The sequence below is a fragment of the Solenopsis invicta genome, chromosome 7 (genome assembly GCF_016802725.1).
Source record: "Solenopsis invicta isolate M01_SB chromosome 7, UNIL_Sinv_3.0, whole genome shotgun sequence".
In the NCBI taxonomy this organism is placed as follows: Eukaryota; Metazoa; Arthropoda; class Insecta; order Hymenoptera; family Formicidae; genus Solenopsis; species Solenopsis invicta.
The window spans coordinates 8697828-8714612 of NC_052670.1; the positions used below are offsets into that span (position 1 = coordinate 8697828).

At 36.7% G+C, this 16785-nt stretch overlaps 1 protein-coding gene across 9 annotated transcripts in view; it reads right to left on the minus strand.

The window, feature by feature from the left end:
* Positions 1 to 16785, minus strand: part of LOC105201666 (hemicentin-1) — a 196250-nt gene that overhangs the window by 44100 nt on the left and 135365 nt on the right. For all 9 annotated transcript variants that reach the window (XM_039451934.1, XM_026136571.2, XM_026136572.2 and 6 more), the window contains one exon: positions 3640 to 3767. In XM_039451934.1, coding sequence (XP_039307868.1) covers positions 3640 to 3761 — 122 coding nt within the window. In that variant the 5' untranslated portion in view covers positions 3762 to 3767. The remainder of the gene's footprint in view (positions 1 to 3639; positions 3768 to 16785) is intronic.

Sequence of the window (16785 nt, forward strand, 5' to 3'; positions counted from 1 at the left end):
ACTTTGCAAAGACTGGCGCGATTTAATAATATTACGAGCTAATTAAATATCTACGGAAGATTTAGAGACGCGATAAAATTTACTTGCGGAAGATCAAATAGAGCAGTTGCAACAGTGATCGTTTGTTTCACTGAACGACCGTTTCAATTTGTGGCAGCACTACTAAAAATAAATGTGTGCACAAAAATGGAACGAATTTTGCTGTTAACTTTTTATAAAAGTCCCTTCAGAAAATATCTTGTTTATTTCTTGTGTTCTTTTTACGTATAAATAATAAAAGATTAGCAAGTGAGTGGACAACAACTACAAAATAACTTTTCACTGAGAGAACAATTTTTTTAAATAAAAAAAAAAAATATTTTTTTTAAAACCATGTACTTTATTGCAAGCATTTGTTTAAAAATATTTACTTTAAGTAAATAGACATATCACCTTAAGTATATAATTCTTTTTACATTTTTTTTTCATTTAAATAATGATTTTACAAAGTAATAATATTATTAGACTCAATTAAATTTCTTAGATTAAAAAATCTGATTATCTTGAATATAAAAATCTTGAACAGTAAATATTAAAAACAATAAAAGTCTAACAATAGAAATCTAATAATATATTTTTTCTAGAATTGCAAGTAAATGTTTCTTGGGTGAAAATTATTTCTTCATTTTATTTACATAAATATTTTAATTAAAAAAACTTTAACTTGACTCCAAATAAATAAATTATTTAGACCCATCGAGTAAATAATTTTTTTTGTGTTAAGTAAAATTTTTTTGTTGCAAGATATCTTTTTTCTCAGTGTTGAAATATCTAATTTTAAATAACTTGTTGATTAATTTTTGTTATATAGAAAACAAGAGGCGATGCAAGTGTAATGCTTTGCCCGATTAATAAGCAGGTTATTTAAAAAAAATTTTTAATTAAAAACTTATTTTCTTACATGTTCTTGTAAGACAAAATGTAAAATAAAATATTTGACTCTCTCTCTCTTTCTCTCTTAGAATGTTTTTGCGATCGTCTGAGATCGCATTCGATTAAACTTGGACGTATTACATTCGCGGAAGCGAGTGCTGCTTCAAGGGACTTTGCATAAAACGCCGCGAGCATGCCAATCAAGCGTTTGCCTCTCGCGCTGCTTTTTCTTCGTCGCGCAGCTTCCGCGGAAGCTGGCGCATCATTCCGTATTTTCACGGTTTCCGGCTCGTCTCATCTCCAATCAAGTGCCAGACGTACAGATATATACATCCGGCGTCGGCTCGTAGTACGTGGCGCGCATTGGGAAGATTCATTCGTATTTGAGGCGATACCTATACAGAGAGAGAGAGAGAGAGAGAGAGAGAGAGGGAGGAAAACGCAAGGCTATCGATACAAGTCGGCCTGCGGCCGCCTTCCAGAAATGTATCGCGGATTTACGCGACCGCTAACGTGGATACATCGCGGTCCGTGGAGCGTGTTATTCTCCATTACGAGCGTTTCTATAGACAACTGTACGCGGGTGTACAAATCCGCCGCTGCAATAATTCGAGGAGGTCAGGATGCGACACGACGCGACGCGACGCGAAGCTAGTACGGAGAGTCGATTTTTTTTTTTGTTTTTTGTTCAAAAACGGTACGATCCGGTCGATCCGGATGACGGGATGAAGCGCTGTTTTTGATATCCGCGTCGATTTAATTGAAATTTTAACTTTCGGCGTCGAAACCGGACGCCGAGCGGTTCGGTATTTGCGTTTTCATCCAAGTGAAATATCGGGCTCGCTATCTACGCGCGTGTGTGCGGGAATTTGTCATGCGAGAAAACGCGTTACCGCCAGATTCCGGCTGGTCAAGCAAACGAAGGACTGCACGCGTAAATCACTCCTTTGTGACTTTATGGTCGCGACATCACAAGTGAACTACGTATCCCTATAAATCGTAATAGCGAAAGCTTCGAATTAACGACACGCGCGCGCAGGGTTTTAGATAGAAACATTTGTGCCATGATAAATGTACCAAATTTAATGCCCCCGCGGATAATATAGACACGAGTTACACGAGTAAATCTTACAGTTGGGCAAAATGAAAATTCGAAATACTCCGTAGCTTAAGTGAATAACTTGCACTAATCTTCTTATTATAATGCTGCGTATTCCTGCTTGGAATATTAGCTACAGAAGTTGGAAAGCGCTTCTCGTGGTGTACGTATACTGTATGTATGTATTACCATAAATTATTATATTAATTTATTTTATAACAGCTTCAAATTTTAAATGACTTAATTAAGACCGGTCTGCGAGCGGAGCAATAATTTTTTAATAATAATAATTTTTCACGCTAGGAAAAAATTTTATTGTGACAACAAATAATTTGGTTAAAAAATATCAAACAAAGTTATTTATTCGAATTTTTGTTGTATAAAACAAAATATTTGCTATTAAAAAATGTTCAAACTGTGCAGTTTTTGATGAAGGCAATAATTTTTCCTTTAATATATGTATATGCGAGAAATTTTTCCCTTAACATATATGCGATAGGAGATAAACAAAATAATTAAATTGATATGAGTATTGTATCTTAAATTGTGTGAAGGATATAAAGTCAGGGTAATTTCCAACTGGCAAAGTCAATTCTACAACTTTGCATTTAAAATCGATAATGCAAATTACAAATTTATTTAATTCGATGCAACGAATTTCTGAATCGCAGAAAGAGTTTTTCTACGTCGTTATTTCAACATCGACCAAGTTAACCACGAAGATAACATTACGTAAGAATAAATGTCGACAACAATGGACAAGACGATATGCGAAAGTAATCTGTAGTGTCTGGCTGTAACTTGGTCGACGAACAATGTTGCGGAGTTTCGCGAAAGTTTGAAGCGGCCAGGTTTCCTCTTTAGATCTACGACGAACGAACGAACGTTTATCGTTGTGCGTCCACTTCCGGCCAGGACAAACTTATCTGGAAGTTTACGCGCTCGTATTGCGAACGAGGAAAAGTCGATTGCTGTGGGCTTAGAGAGCGGAGCGGGAGCAATGAAATGCTCGGAGTTACGACACACCAAGTACAAGCGGCAAGCTCCTTCTGTTGTTCGTTGTGTTTTTCAATTTTCGCAATCGCACATGTTATCGGGTCGCTGAGCTTGTGTCGCCGAACTTCGGGTCATTTTGAGAGAACAATTTAGCCTTTGTACTTACGGTGAACAATATGTGCTGCATGCTTTCGATCCATTCAAGTTTCTTCTCTTATCAATCCGTTTGCAATACAAATGTGTTTATGTACATATGCATTGAAAAAAGTATAAAATTTTACGCGGAAAAAGATATATCACCTCGTTACCGTAAACGTTTCTTTAATTCTTAATTCTCAATCGATAAAAGAGTCCAAACTTAATTATGATAAAGTAAATCGCTTTAACAGGTATTCTTGTAATTTTAATGTAACGATCGCACGATTATTAGTTTTAATTAAAAATATACCTTAAAGGATTTGTTATAGTAATTTTGTGTGATAAAGAGATAAAGATGTGAACATGTGACTGAGGAGCAATCTCACTTCGTATAATCACGGAAGTTGCGGAAGTTGTTTCATTAAAAAAAATCAGCAAATTGAAAATTTTATAACAAAAAATAATAATAACAGCAAGTAGTACTAGTAACAAACCTTTTGATCCTTCTGCCAAATGCATTGTCCTCTCTTTCCGTGGACTCGGCACACCAGCTTTGCGTCCTGGCCAGGATTGACTTCGGTGTATTGTGGCATTTCCTCAAATTGCTGGATCCCATGGCAGACTGCAAACAATAACGTAGCAACAAATAAGACCTCAACAAATAAGCCATATCTATAATACGCGAGCGGTTATTAAAAACTATATACGCTGTGGCAATCGCGTCGTTGCGACAAAATCTCTTCATTCTATACTCTTTGCGAAAAACCGGAGGATTGTTGTTTTCTTTTTTTCCCCCCTTCCCCAGTCAATACTTAAGTAGAGAGACAGATGGTAAAGGCAGGATATAAGCACGGTTTAGCCGGGCATTAAGGCAGCCTGCAACCTCGTTAAAGTTGTTATTTAATTCGCAACTTCGCAAACTCATTTAACTCGGTCCGTGCTAAGCTACGATCTTCAGTTTTCACCTTTTAAGTTTGCCGATAAATTGTATTTAGCGCTAATCGAATGACAGCAGACGCGACGGCACTGACTTCGATGCGACGATGCACGCAGACTTGTATATACTCGCAGGCATTAATCGCGTCTCGTTAGTTGACGTTAATTATTTCTCCGTCGCTGCGAGTGTTCTCCGGATGAACTAAATTTAGCGGGTTTAATATCTAAATATGATTAATCGCTTTAAATTACAACGCTTCGAAATAATAAAGCTAATGCAAGCTGATAATATAATCCATCGATTATCGTGTTTACAAATCTTGGTTTAGTTTGAATTTCCTAAATTGTGCTAAACGTAAGATAAGTTCCTTCATTTAGACATTATATGTAATCTAAAAATTTAAATAATATGAATTATATCCAACACATATTATAATTTATTTATTGATCTGAAAAATAGCACAAAAATATTATATTTATTGATTCTTTTATTATATAATTTCAATTAATAAAAAGTTAATCATTTCAAGTTCGTATTAAAAAAAAAATTATTTAGAGTGTTTGTTTTGCATGAAATAGTTTAGAAAATAAAAATATAATTTCGCATGAAATTATCGTGTTGGCCAAAATTAAATTGAAATGGAGAACTAATGTAAACAATTAATCAAAAATAAACATATCAATTTTATACTCGTTGGGCAAAATGTGATACACGGACACGGATTATACATTGTCGCAATGGTATGTGAAAATTTCAGGATTGCAATGTACGCTTTTTGTCGGATTGCAGCGTTAAAAATTCAATTTTTCACCAGCGCGGAGATGATTAATAAAACGCGCTGCCGCGTCGTACGCGGCTCGCGGAAATAACTTTGCAAAATTAACAGTGTACGTATGCTCGTGCGATTCGTCGAGCATTGCAACAGTATTTACAAATGCGAAAGAAAAATAGCATTTCCTGTTTAATAATGCCGTTACATTTTGTGACGTTCTCTTACACAATAAATTCAACAAAATTCAAAGTAAAAACATGAAATATCAGAATGCGTATGTATGCGTGTGTACGCGCGTGCATGCGTGTGTGCGTGCGTGCGCGCGTGTGTGTTTATGTATACACGTCGAAATTTATTTTACCACGCGCATCGATTAAAATTTTGACATGGTAATATGATGTGGTTGTGGAGGTGAGTCCATAAAAATTTTAAAATTGTTTTCTTTATTCTTGTCATAAAATTAAAAGAATATAACATATATCCAGTGTAGCGCTTAGATTATTTAAAACTATCTAGATAAAGATAAGATAATTTATATGTAAATGTATTTTAGATAACATAAAGATGATTTCATGTTAATTTATATAGATAAAAGATAAAATTACACACGGTTGCATATCTAGATAAACTTTTAAATAATATTGCTATTAAATAAAGCAATTTAGGATATGAAAACAATGTATTCATATTTTTATTTCTAAATATTTATTTCTAAATATTTATTTCTTAAAAATAAAAGTATTTTAAATAATTTAATATCTGACAAAAGAATATTCCTCTTTGGATTTGAGTTGATACGCAAATAAAAATCAAAGTTAAAAAATAGAAGGATGTAACTCACATTATGTGTATAATGACTGACAAAATTCCTTTTAAATGTTTTTTTTTTCTGAATTTATAGTTTTTGGGGTTTAATTTTTATACTGCACTACTACTGATCTGTGCAATCTGAACTGCGTTTCGATATACACTGCCAGTATTGAAAATTTGTAATTCGCTCATTGTCAGTATTAGCAGTGAAGTTCGGAACGCAACTTTGTTATCACTTTGAAGTTTGTTATAACTTGAGGGTTCAAGTTAAGAACAATATTTCATTCTCGTTATTGTGTGCATTAAATAACTTGACAAAGATAACATTTCTTTTATCTAAGATGAAGATGAAGATACCTCATACAACACAGCATAGAAGAAGCATCGCAAAACATTGCTGCGATGTTTCAGCAACATTACAGCAACGGTAAAATGTCCGCTTCAGAAATAGTGATAGGTAACGTTGCTGCAACATTGCTGAAACACCGTAGCAATATTTTGCAAGATTTTTGCTATTCTATACGTACAAAAATATGCTGTCTGGATAAAAGTAAAATAAAGCTATTTTTTTATTTAAAAAATAATCATCTAGATAAAGAATTTTATATAGAAAACGGTAAACACTGCGTATGTCATTTATTCAAGCAGTTATTCAAAATTCCATGTTAGCTGTGAACTCCTTAAAGATTCAAGCTATAATTATAATTACATGTTAATGCCAAAATGAAAGTTCCTCATCAAAATTTAATCGCGAGCTTACCGCGCAATCGTCGGTACATACCTGTGCAATCCGGTGTGTTATCGATATAAAGAGACGGCGGGGCTGATAAAAGCGACACGGTCCCGAGAAAATGTCGACGAGAATAAGGCAAAACTCAAGGACCCCCGCAACAGGTCTCGTAAAGTAAATTCGAGGCTTGGCGCTTCGCGCGCGCGGCGCACACGCTCCGGCTGTTAATTGTGTTTGTACGTCGAGGCGACGAGCTGTACTTCGCGCGCGCCGCGCAAATACACTTGGACCGAAATTGCAGTGCTTTCTATCTGCAATAATAATTACGACTGCAGTCTTGAGTAAAGTCAAATAGATACGGACAAATTACCGCGACGTCGGAAAAGAGGATTTAAGAGAGAGAGAGAGAGAGAGAGAAAGAGGGGACGAATTGAAATCGTCGTGGCTGCGCGCCGAGGTATTATTTTTCGCTGGCACGAGAGCAGTATTACAATACGCGCAATTTGATCGCGCCGGGAAAAGTTCGCATTATAGAAAAAGAAATCACTGATGAAAGCCCCGTTGTACTTTCAAGACTTCATTCCACCCTTAAATATAATGTGCGCAGTTTGATTAATTTTTAAATTTAATTAATTAGATTTTTCATTTGCAAGAGAGACAGCGTAAAAAAAAAGAACAAGTATTAAAAAAAAGCGGATCTACTTTTACGGATAATAAAAAGAACAATAGAGCCACGCTGAGAAAGATTTATCATAAATTCTTGCAGCATGTTCGGTATAATGTACTACAACTCCGAACGCGGGCGGCTAACTTTGCCCACGTTGCAGAACATCTCATTTTTGCGGAAATGGAGCACGCCCGGCCGTCCGCGTGCGCGCGCGGTCTAATAAATTCATTTTTCAAAAATTAAGGTAGGCGGTAGAAACAGATGTAATATGACGTTAAAATACGTAGTTTATGAAATACACAATGTATATAAATATATACTGTGTACACAGAAAAACATGCGTTTCATTTTTGATATTAACATACTTTTCGTAATAACCATCTCCGTATTATGCTGAAGCGATACTCGCGTTTTAACAATTAGCAGTTAACGGGCACAACAACGCGAAGTATTTTAACAAATTGAAATAGAAGACGGGCCAAGACGGTCGCAGCAGGATTTTGGTGTGATATTTAGTAATATTTTATGTGTGGTTTTTACATACAGTTTCGAATTCACTGCGCACAGTTATTTTTAGTTTCAAATACACACGATTGTTTTGTTGAAGTATTTAAATATTTAATTTGATACAGAATTGAAAATAATTTTATTGGATTTAAAAAATAATTGTGACGGATATTCAAGCATGATGAGCATTTTGACATTCTAGAAATTCAATTTGAGAGTCCAACGTAATTATTTTGATGACCTAACAAAGTCACTTGTAGATCTGTATCCAAGTAAATTCTTAGTTAGTTTTAGCAAAACCGTTCTTTCCGGGTAGTTTTTGAAATGAACTATTTAAGGTAACTATCTCAATAACAGCTAGTGTCCCAATTAATGTCACTTTTTCCAATTGTAATATTCAAATAAAAAAATATAAGAACGTTAAGTATTAAAAATATTTTAAGATCAAACTAAGATTATCATATAAACATAAATACAATGAAATAACATGTTCGACAGGTTTTATATTTATAAAATAATTAAAGAAGTTAGAAATGCATCTGAAAATGTAGGCGCCCTCATTTTCTACACTAAAGCAGACCTGCATGCTTTAAAAGCCCGTGGAAACGAATATTTTTATTTTGTATATCTACTCAAGCAATTATGATAATGTTTAAATGACATTTAAATAAAATAAGCATACAAATGTGGCAGATTACTTTTATAATTTAATTTATTGAGATGGCAGAATATTAGGGACAATCATGCTTGTTTGCATTACTGCCAGCAATAAATGAGTCCCATTATTCATGAATGTACGTGTGGCGTATATCGGGCGAGTATTCGGGACACTGACTGGCAGTAATAGGTTTAATAGAATGTAAATAAGTTCATTTCTTTCATTATATTTAATTAATCATTCAACTTTCGAGCTTATTGCTTTTATTTTGCATAAATTAAAATTGTTACTAGAATAATGAATATATACATAAAAAGGAATATTTATTATATACTTAAAATACTAAAAAACAAGCATGTCGACTGCCACGATGTGCTCGAAGCGGCAGTAATTGGGACAGCTACCCTAATACTTCGTTTGTTTTCTGTTCCTGAACTCCCTGTAGTGTACACTTGAAATGAAATAGGTAGATGTTGGAAAGTTAGCGAAAGCAAGGAGGAACGTTTCAGCGCAGTCTAGTGCGGGAATAGAAAACAAAAGCCTACTGTTCCAGTTTATTTCAAGTTTGAAACCGAAAGTAACATGGCGCGCAGTTCGAACGAACTGGAAATTGTATGTATAATAAAAATCACACGTAAATTATCATTTCAGCACCATGATCGTCTATCTTCTATTTTAACCTGTATACAAATCACGGTTTTGAATCTATATTGTGACGCATTATTTTATTTATTTTCTTGATCTTTGTAAAAATTTGCGAGAGACGGTGCGTGTTCTACAAGCTCCAATTAAGAAACTTGAAAGAAGGGCGAATACGCGCAAAAAAAAACCCCCTTAAAATTAGCGTATCACCGCAGCACGTGTTTGCCTCTCGTTTCAAGGCATTTCCATCGATTTGACAGAGATTCTCTAATTCGGCGGACTTTTGAAGCGGCTTGGCACGAACGCCAACTCGCGGTGGCCCGCTCGATTCGTTAATTTCGTTTGCAATTCCAGGTCGGCCTCGCGCGACCCCGATCGACGACCCTCAAACGGGCTGTGTCGAGAGGACGGGGGTAAAAAAAGTTTCGGTGGCGCCGCAAATTTGCTTTGCTCGCACGACCGATATTCGTGAACGCGCGCGAGTGATAAAGATAGAGAGAGAGAGAGAGAGAGAGAGAGAGAGAGAGAGAGAGAGAGAGAGAGAGAAAGAAAAACAGCCGTGCCGCTCGCCAGACAGACCGACGCCGAAAGATCTAAAAAACACGGCTGCTCTTTCCTGTCTTTCCCAGTGTTTCCCGCGTTATTTACTTCGGCACTGATCTAAACGTCTCGCTAAATAAATCCTAATAGACAAACGAGCCACGGCGCAAATAAATCCCGCCGATAAATCTTCGGCGGCACTTGATTAAAACTCGTATTAAATAAGCACGGGTGAATTAAAACCATATTAATTAAATAACGACCTATCACTCGCGCGTCTCCGGCGATGTTTTATTACGCGGCACGTTCGAGTACGAACGGAGCGCGAGAGAGATATGGGAAAATTATAATATCAACATGGACAATTCGAGAAAATGCGAGACTCGATATCCCTCCTCATTATTATTAGAAATTAACCCGACGTGAAGACGAAAGGAAACGAAAGAACGAAGGGACGATGTATGTACATCGACGGAAGCACGACTCATTTCGTTTCGTTTCACCACCTTCGCCGGTGTACGATTACACTTCGTCGAAGTTATGAGGACGCGATTAATTAAGTGACTTAAATTACATCGCGTGCGCCGCGCCGGCGTGCACGCGATGTAATTTAAAGGGTATCTGATGCGGAGGGTTGCGAGTGATTTTCTTTTCTCTCTCTTTTTTTTTTTTTAATGCAAACGATGTCGGTTAACCGGCCAATTATATGACCGTGCACCATGAAAATCTCAGTAAAAAATGCAACGCGCAAAAATTGCGCGGAAATGCGAGTGGTCATTGTGTTGTCGTTACGCGACCGATGTTGACGGTGCTAAAGTAATCACGGTATGTATAATCAAAAATACTTTCGGTATAGCGCGCGTATAACGCTTTCGTATCGATCGTTCGGGTACCATTCGTGCAATATTGACGTTTAATCAAGATAAAGTTTATTGCCGCAGCGGCGTTACATGCAGGCCGCAGCATTTAAATGCGCGCCGAACGTCAAAAGGATGAAACGGGCTGTCGAATACCAGATAATGCCCGTACGCCCATCGGACAACGACATAAATAATACGTCCGCGAAATTTCCGCGGAAATCGCGTTCGCGGAAGGCGATATCGTGCATCTCGACAGCGCGTGTCAGCACGCGTCGAGAAAAAAAAAATAAAAGAAATAAAAAAAAAGTAGCGAACGCTCGCCTTTTTGTCGCGGGCACCCTCGCGGGCTTTACCCGAGAACGGGGAAAAAATATCGATCGCGAGACGCGCGGGAATATCGATTTCGTCTGGTCGCCGCTGATAATATGGCTTTTTCCGGCGGGATGTTAAAGTATCCGCGAGCATTTTTTGCGAGCTGTGCGAAAATCGGAGACCGACGTTAACCCTTTCGTACCTTCGGGACGATATATGTCCCACCAGCAAAGAAAATCGTAACTTTTAAACAAGTAATCCTATCGGCTTTTACCTCGGCTTCTTTTTAAAAAAAAAGAAGGTTCGAGCTACGTGTGAAAAAATCGCACCCTTTGAAAAGTAACGTTTTCAATAAAATATAGTTATTTAAATTTTGTAAAAAAATCAAACTTTTAGATAGTGAAGGATAACTGTATATTGTGTCGAAAAATCATGGAATTAATTGTACACTTCATGTAATATTAAAACGTGATTACAGCTTTATTATAAATATTATAATAAATATATTATAGTATTTATAATAATTAAAATTAGATAAATATTATAACAGTTTATACGTGTAATCAAAGTGTGAGGAGGAACTCACAATTCGTCACATTCAGAGAACTTTTACTCTTTTAAATACATTTTAAATTGAATAGTCGTGTGCACGTATAATACATGTATGCTGCCCTATTATTTTATTCCAATTCATTTTATAAATCTACAAAATTTGCAGCGGAAACTTCTTTTCCGTGAATTTTTCATATTTTTAACTTTTCATAACTGCCATTTTGAATCCGCTATTTCAAATTTAAATTTTGACAGTAAATTGGCATCAATATCCTTAAAAATCTATAAATTCGTCTTCCTAAGATACGCATTTCTTTTGGAAAACTAAAGGATTAAATCACAAGAGATTCACGAAGCCCCGCGCGAACAAGAACTGGCTCTGCAAGGAATAATTCTTGGCGCAATTACATTTACGTGGGATACGAGCGCGAACATGAGCGCTTGACATTGACGTTAGAAATCCCAGGCGTAAGAAAAGTTTGCGGGAAAAGAGAGTTTACGAGCGGACACGACAACGATTGCGAGCGCAAAACCTTGATGTTTCGCACGTATACGATGTTGGAAAAAAAAGAAAAAACTCAACAGGACCGCGGAATGAAAGCGCGAAATATCGGAGACTGGAGTGCAGGATGAGTTGACTCACCAATGCATCGCGCTTCTGCGATGAAAAACTGTCGCGATGTGTATGTACAAGTGCGCGCAATATATATATATATATACATGTATGTATATATGTATACGTATATATATATATATATATATACATATATATATTGTATATGTATGTACCGATTTGACTCTTTTTTTTTTAATTTCTCATAACAATCGTGCTGTCGTACGGAAAGAGGTGTAGTGCAACGTTCACTATCCGTGAAATTCAACTGTGACTTGATTCACAAAAAAAGCAAAGAGAAAAATACCGAGCGGAAACGTGCGTTTACATTTCATGTAGATCTTTCTAATGCAACGTAGACATTTGGTCGATAAGAAAAATTACACGAGCGAAGGGAAAACCCTTCTCGTTCCAAAATTAGTCCCTCCAAGAATAAAATATATCAATCATAGAAAAGTAACGAGAATACGAATGAGAGTTATGTGCGATTTGAACAATAATGCAGACAACGCAGCAGTTTAAAATAACACAGAGTTGGAAAATTTGTGTAATTTAATATATCTCGCATGTCCCAAACGAGCCACTCAAAAATTTGTTGTGTTAATTTAGCACAAGATGAGTGTGTTAAAAAGTAATAAATATTATGTAACAAATTCAGCCAAATAATGTACCACTTTGACAAAATTTGGAGACAAAACGTGGAAACATATTTCTTCGGTAAAATTAACATTTACAATACGTTGATACGTGTACATTTTATTCATTTATCTTGGACTTTATATTTAAAAATTACATTACATTTTTATATTATATGTTTATTCGCTCGTAAATTGTATTATTTTAACGCTATGAAATATTAAATATCAATTTAATACAAAATATTCAAATAATATAATCGCATTATGTTAAATTAACGCTTGGATATATTAAAAATTCAATATATAAAAATTTTAACAAGGGGACCGGTTTTAACGTGAATACAAAATGTTTTCTACCGTGCAACAGTAAAACTAATTGTAGCTAAGCAAAACGTGCGTTTAATGAGACCGAGAATGATTTGTTTTCATTGTCGGACCATTTACAACAAATAAGTGCGGATAAACACGCCGGGTGATTTCATCCGTATTTACCAAACTGTCATCGTCGCTGAGCAATTATCATCGATTCGACACGAGGCACGCATAACTCGGCTCATCTCTACCGACAACCGGCTCGTGTATTAGCATCGGCGCGTCCCGGTGATTGTCAGTGAATAATTAATCGCGGGCAAGAACAAAGGCGCCACTCCAGATCTACAACGGACGTGTGCCGACACGCTGCAATATTTATAAGCACACACGACGGCGGAACATGATGTTTTCAGAATTATGTGTCCGCTGATGTATAATGTAACACAGCGACGCGACGTAATGCGACATACATATTCGTCGTTGACAGCACGTGGCACTAACGACTGCAATAAGCAAGTAAAAAAAAATAATAGCACCACGTGTTTGTTTATGTTTAATTTCCAAAACAGAAATTTTTAATAATACGTTTTGTACACATATCAATTATTCTCATAGTTGTGTCTCACAGTTATCAATAAAGTCCAGTAAGTTGCAATAAAGTAATTGAAAAAGATAATATGTCCACAATGATTTGTATCGTAAGTTCACAGTGCCACATAAGTTCAGAATAAAAATTAATGTAAGACATCCGAGGATACGAGGGTGGACGAACACTTTTCGCGAGTTTGTTGGATAATAATTCAGTGAATTGTGCAATCAGCATTGCGACCCTCTAGGGTGCCACATATGACTGGTGCACCAACGACAAAGTTCCCCTATGCAAGATACTAACTAGGACAAGTTGTAACATCCGTCATAATTAGAAGCGGGGGAGAAACGCAGAAAGCTGCGTAATATATTGATCCTAAAATAATTTACATCATTTTCCACATGGGTACGCTTTCACGGTAATAATTCTTTGTTAAACTTCATCGCAATACGTTATTAAAGAATGCAGATTGACGTGCTGAAAACATAGATTCTCATTAAAAGAGAAATACTGCCTTTACCAACTGCAACGATGCGCGTCTCTCTAAAATAAGAGAGAGATAATGTCAAGGATTGTTAAATTACAAAAAAAAGGACAAAAGATTATATGTCGCACTGAGAGAAATCTTTAAGAAATCCGCGATCGTGGATTTTGATCATCGCTTAGCCTGGCCATTCTCGTACGCTTTTGCCATTCAAACGTCCCTCAGAGCGATCTGCATTCAAATCGCGCTTCTCTTTTCTTGCGAGGCGCCGCGAATCGCATTAAGAACTCCCGAGGATGCACAAGGGACGCGTGTAAAACGCATCCACAACAGCTCGTTAATCTTTCCGCATCTTTCACGAGCTCCTCTTTCCAATGCAACGTCTTCTCTTCCTCTCTCTTTTTGCCGCCTTTCCTTTTTCTCACGCGAGCAAAGTGGCAAAAAGAGGACAGAGAAAGAGAGAAAGAGAGAGAGAGAGAGAGAGAGAGAGAGCCCTTTCAGAGTGCAAAGGTCGCATGCGCGATTCCCCCGATGCCAAAGGAATATACACCACGAGCACTTTGCGCGCCGTCAAGACGTTTAACGTACCTACTCGCAGGATCTCTCTTATGCAGCTTTTATCCCGAAAAAGTGCGCCGCGAGAGAGAACAAATTCAAAAAATGCAGCAACGAGATTAAGCTACGTCCCTAGCATTTCTGAAACACTCGAAGTACTAAAAAGGAAATCTCAACACGAGTTAATCTTTTTCTGCATAAACGATCTGTTTTTCTTTTTGCACGCAGCTTTGTACTTGCAAAACGAGCTGAAGATGCTATTACCGATAATATTACAGTTACCATGTAAATTAACTTCCCTTTCCCTACTATCCTGGATATGTCGTGTCCGAAATGTCCCAACTTATATGATTACTTCGGTTAGTAAATTAGTAAGTTACACACTACATTTTATTACTTTCTAAAGTAATAAAGTTTCAACATTTGTTTCAAAAGCTGAACAAAAATTCGTGAATTTTTAGAAACTTTTTTAACCATTTTAAATAGGTAAAAAAATAAAGAGATTCGAGACAGGATGGTAGAGATGAAACACCGTTTTGAGCATGGTATCGCAAGGGGTTAAGAAATGTTACAAACTAAATCTATATTCTAGAGAGATCGGAGCCGATCGTAGCGAAACTTCATAATTAGAAAAGTACATCAATCATATTATAGCAAAGCTCACAGAAAAATTGCAATGTAATTCCGACGTGTTTTTACTATAAATAGTTAAGGCTTTGTTGAAAGTGTTACGATTGATTCAAGAATTTCCTCATAATTTTCTCTTTTCGTAAATATTTGATCCTGCAAGTGTGCTTTCAAGACTTTTCCGCTCTCGGTTGAATAATTTCATCTACCACTGCGCGTAATGAATCATCACAGTTATCGTCCTTTTTTTCCAGTAAGAAAGTTGAGAATTCTTGGTCGGTCCCTAAGAGGATAATTCGGAGCAGGTCTTGCGAAATATTCAACGGCAGTATAAATAAATGACGACAACTGCGGCAGTTGAGACACTAACTGAGGAGGTAACATTAATTAGCAATACCGAGCACAGGATTCTTGTATTCCCCCAAAAAAGGGCGTATCGCGCGTATAATTGTATTGTTAAAAATTCATTATCACGACTTATCTAATTTTGTGACAATGTTAAAATCTGTTTCATGTTTCAGCGTTCTATTAATGATATGGAATTGCGCTGCAAGTTTCACAATTTGCAGAATATATTATCTGAATATTTAGTTACATTACATACATTTGTATGTGCATACATTTCGACCCAAAAAGCTCGAGGATTAATAGATAATTATTCATACATATTAGCGATACGGTCTCTCCATAAACGTGCATAATTTGAACGGATCTTTCATGTTCTCGTGCACTGTTCTCTTTCTAGCGCAACTCGCGCGATCGCAAATAAAGCGCTAAACCATTTGACATTTTAATAAGAATGATCGGTTGGCCGGATAATTTCTGCGTGTTCACCGATCAGGAACAAATTGCGTGTCGTCAGCGTTGTCGAAGGGGCCGTCTCCTCTTTATTCGTCGATCGCGCGAGAACCAGTTGTAATTGCTTTGTAATCCGTGAGCACACAATCGAAACCGAATCGAGTCGAGGGCTGTTTGGCGTGAAATTGCTCGTATTGGCGGCATTAGGTGGACCACTCGTGGCCGAGCGTCGCTATTTCTACGGTTGATCGTTATGCGAGCGCAAAGGCAAGATAGAAACCGATGCGCTGCCGCTAGGCGTTTATACGTTGCGGACAGAAATTAACAGGATTAAACGGCTTTTCCTTAACATTGTCCCGCAGATATCCTTCTCGCAATCGAAACGCGTCGATAATTGCCAGATTTTATCCAATACTCGAGCGACAGCCATCGCACGTGAAATATGCATTTTTATTTTAAAGATTTACATGCGTAACGACTTAACGCATTCATATTAAAAGCGGATCTCGCATATTCGACAAATTTTTCACGATTAATTACTTGGATATATCACTTATTATTACTTAATTTGCATCAATATTAATTTGTCCGGTAAGACAAGATGTCTCGTCTTACACAAGACTTCGCTGACCTGTATTTTCGATTTTAACTGGCTTTCTACACGAATTAATTCTGCAATAACACGCGCAAATGAAACGTTTGTAATAACAGACCCCGTTAGTGCCCGGTGTTCGCGAGCTTTAATAATATCCGTTGTCATACGAAATTCAACACAAACCAGTTTCCCTCATGATGCGGTACATTGATTACCCGTACATTAATGTCATTAATACTCGCTCGTGAAAATAGCTTTGTCGTCCCTTCTACGCGCATTTTTCCTTTTCTACCGACATACATCGCATTTATATCTGCAAAGAGAACTTTGAAGTTTCCTGTTCTCGAAGTCTTTTCACGAGGTGTACATTAATACTCTGGTAGTAGCACAAAGGTATTATTAATGCATTTTGTTTTCTTTTTTTTTTACTTTTTTTCTTGCT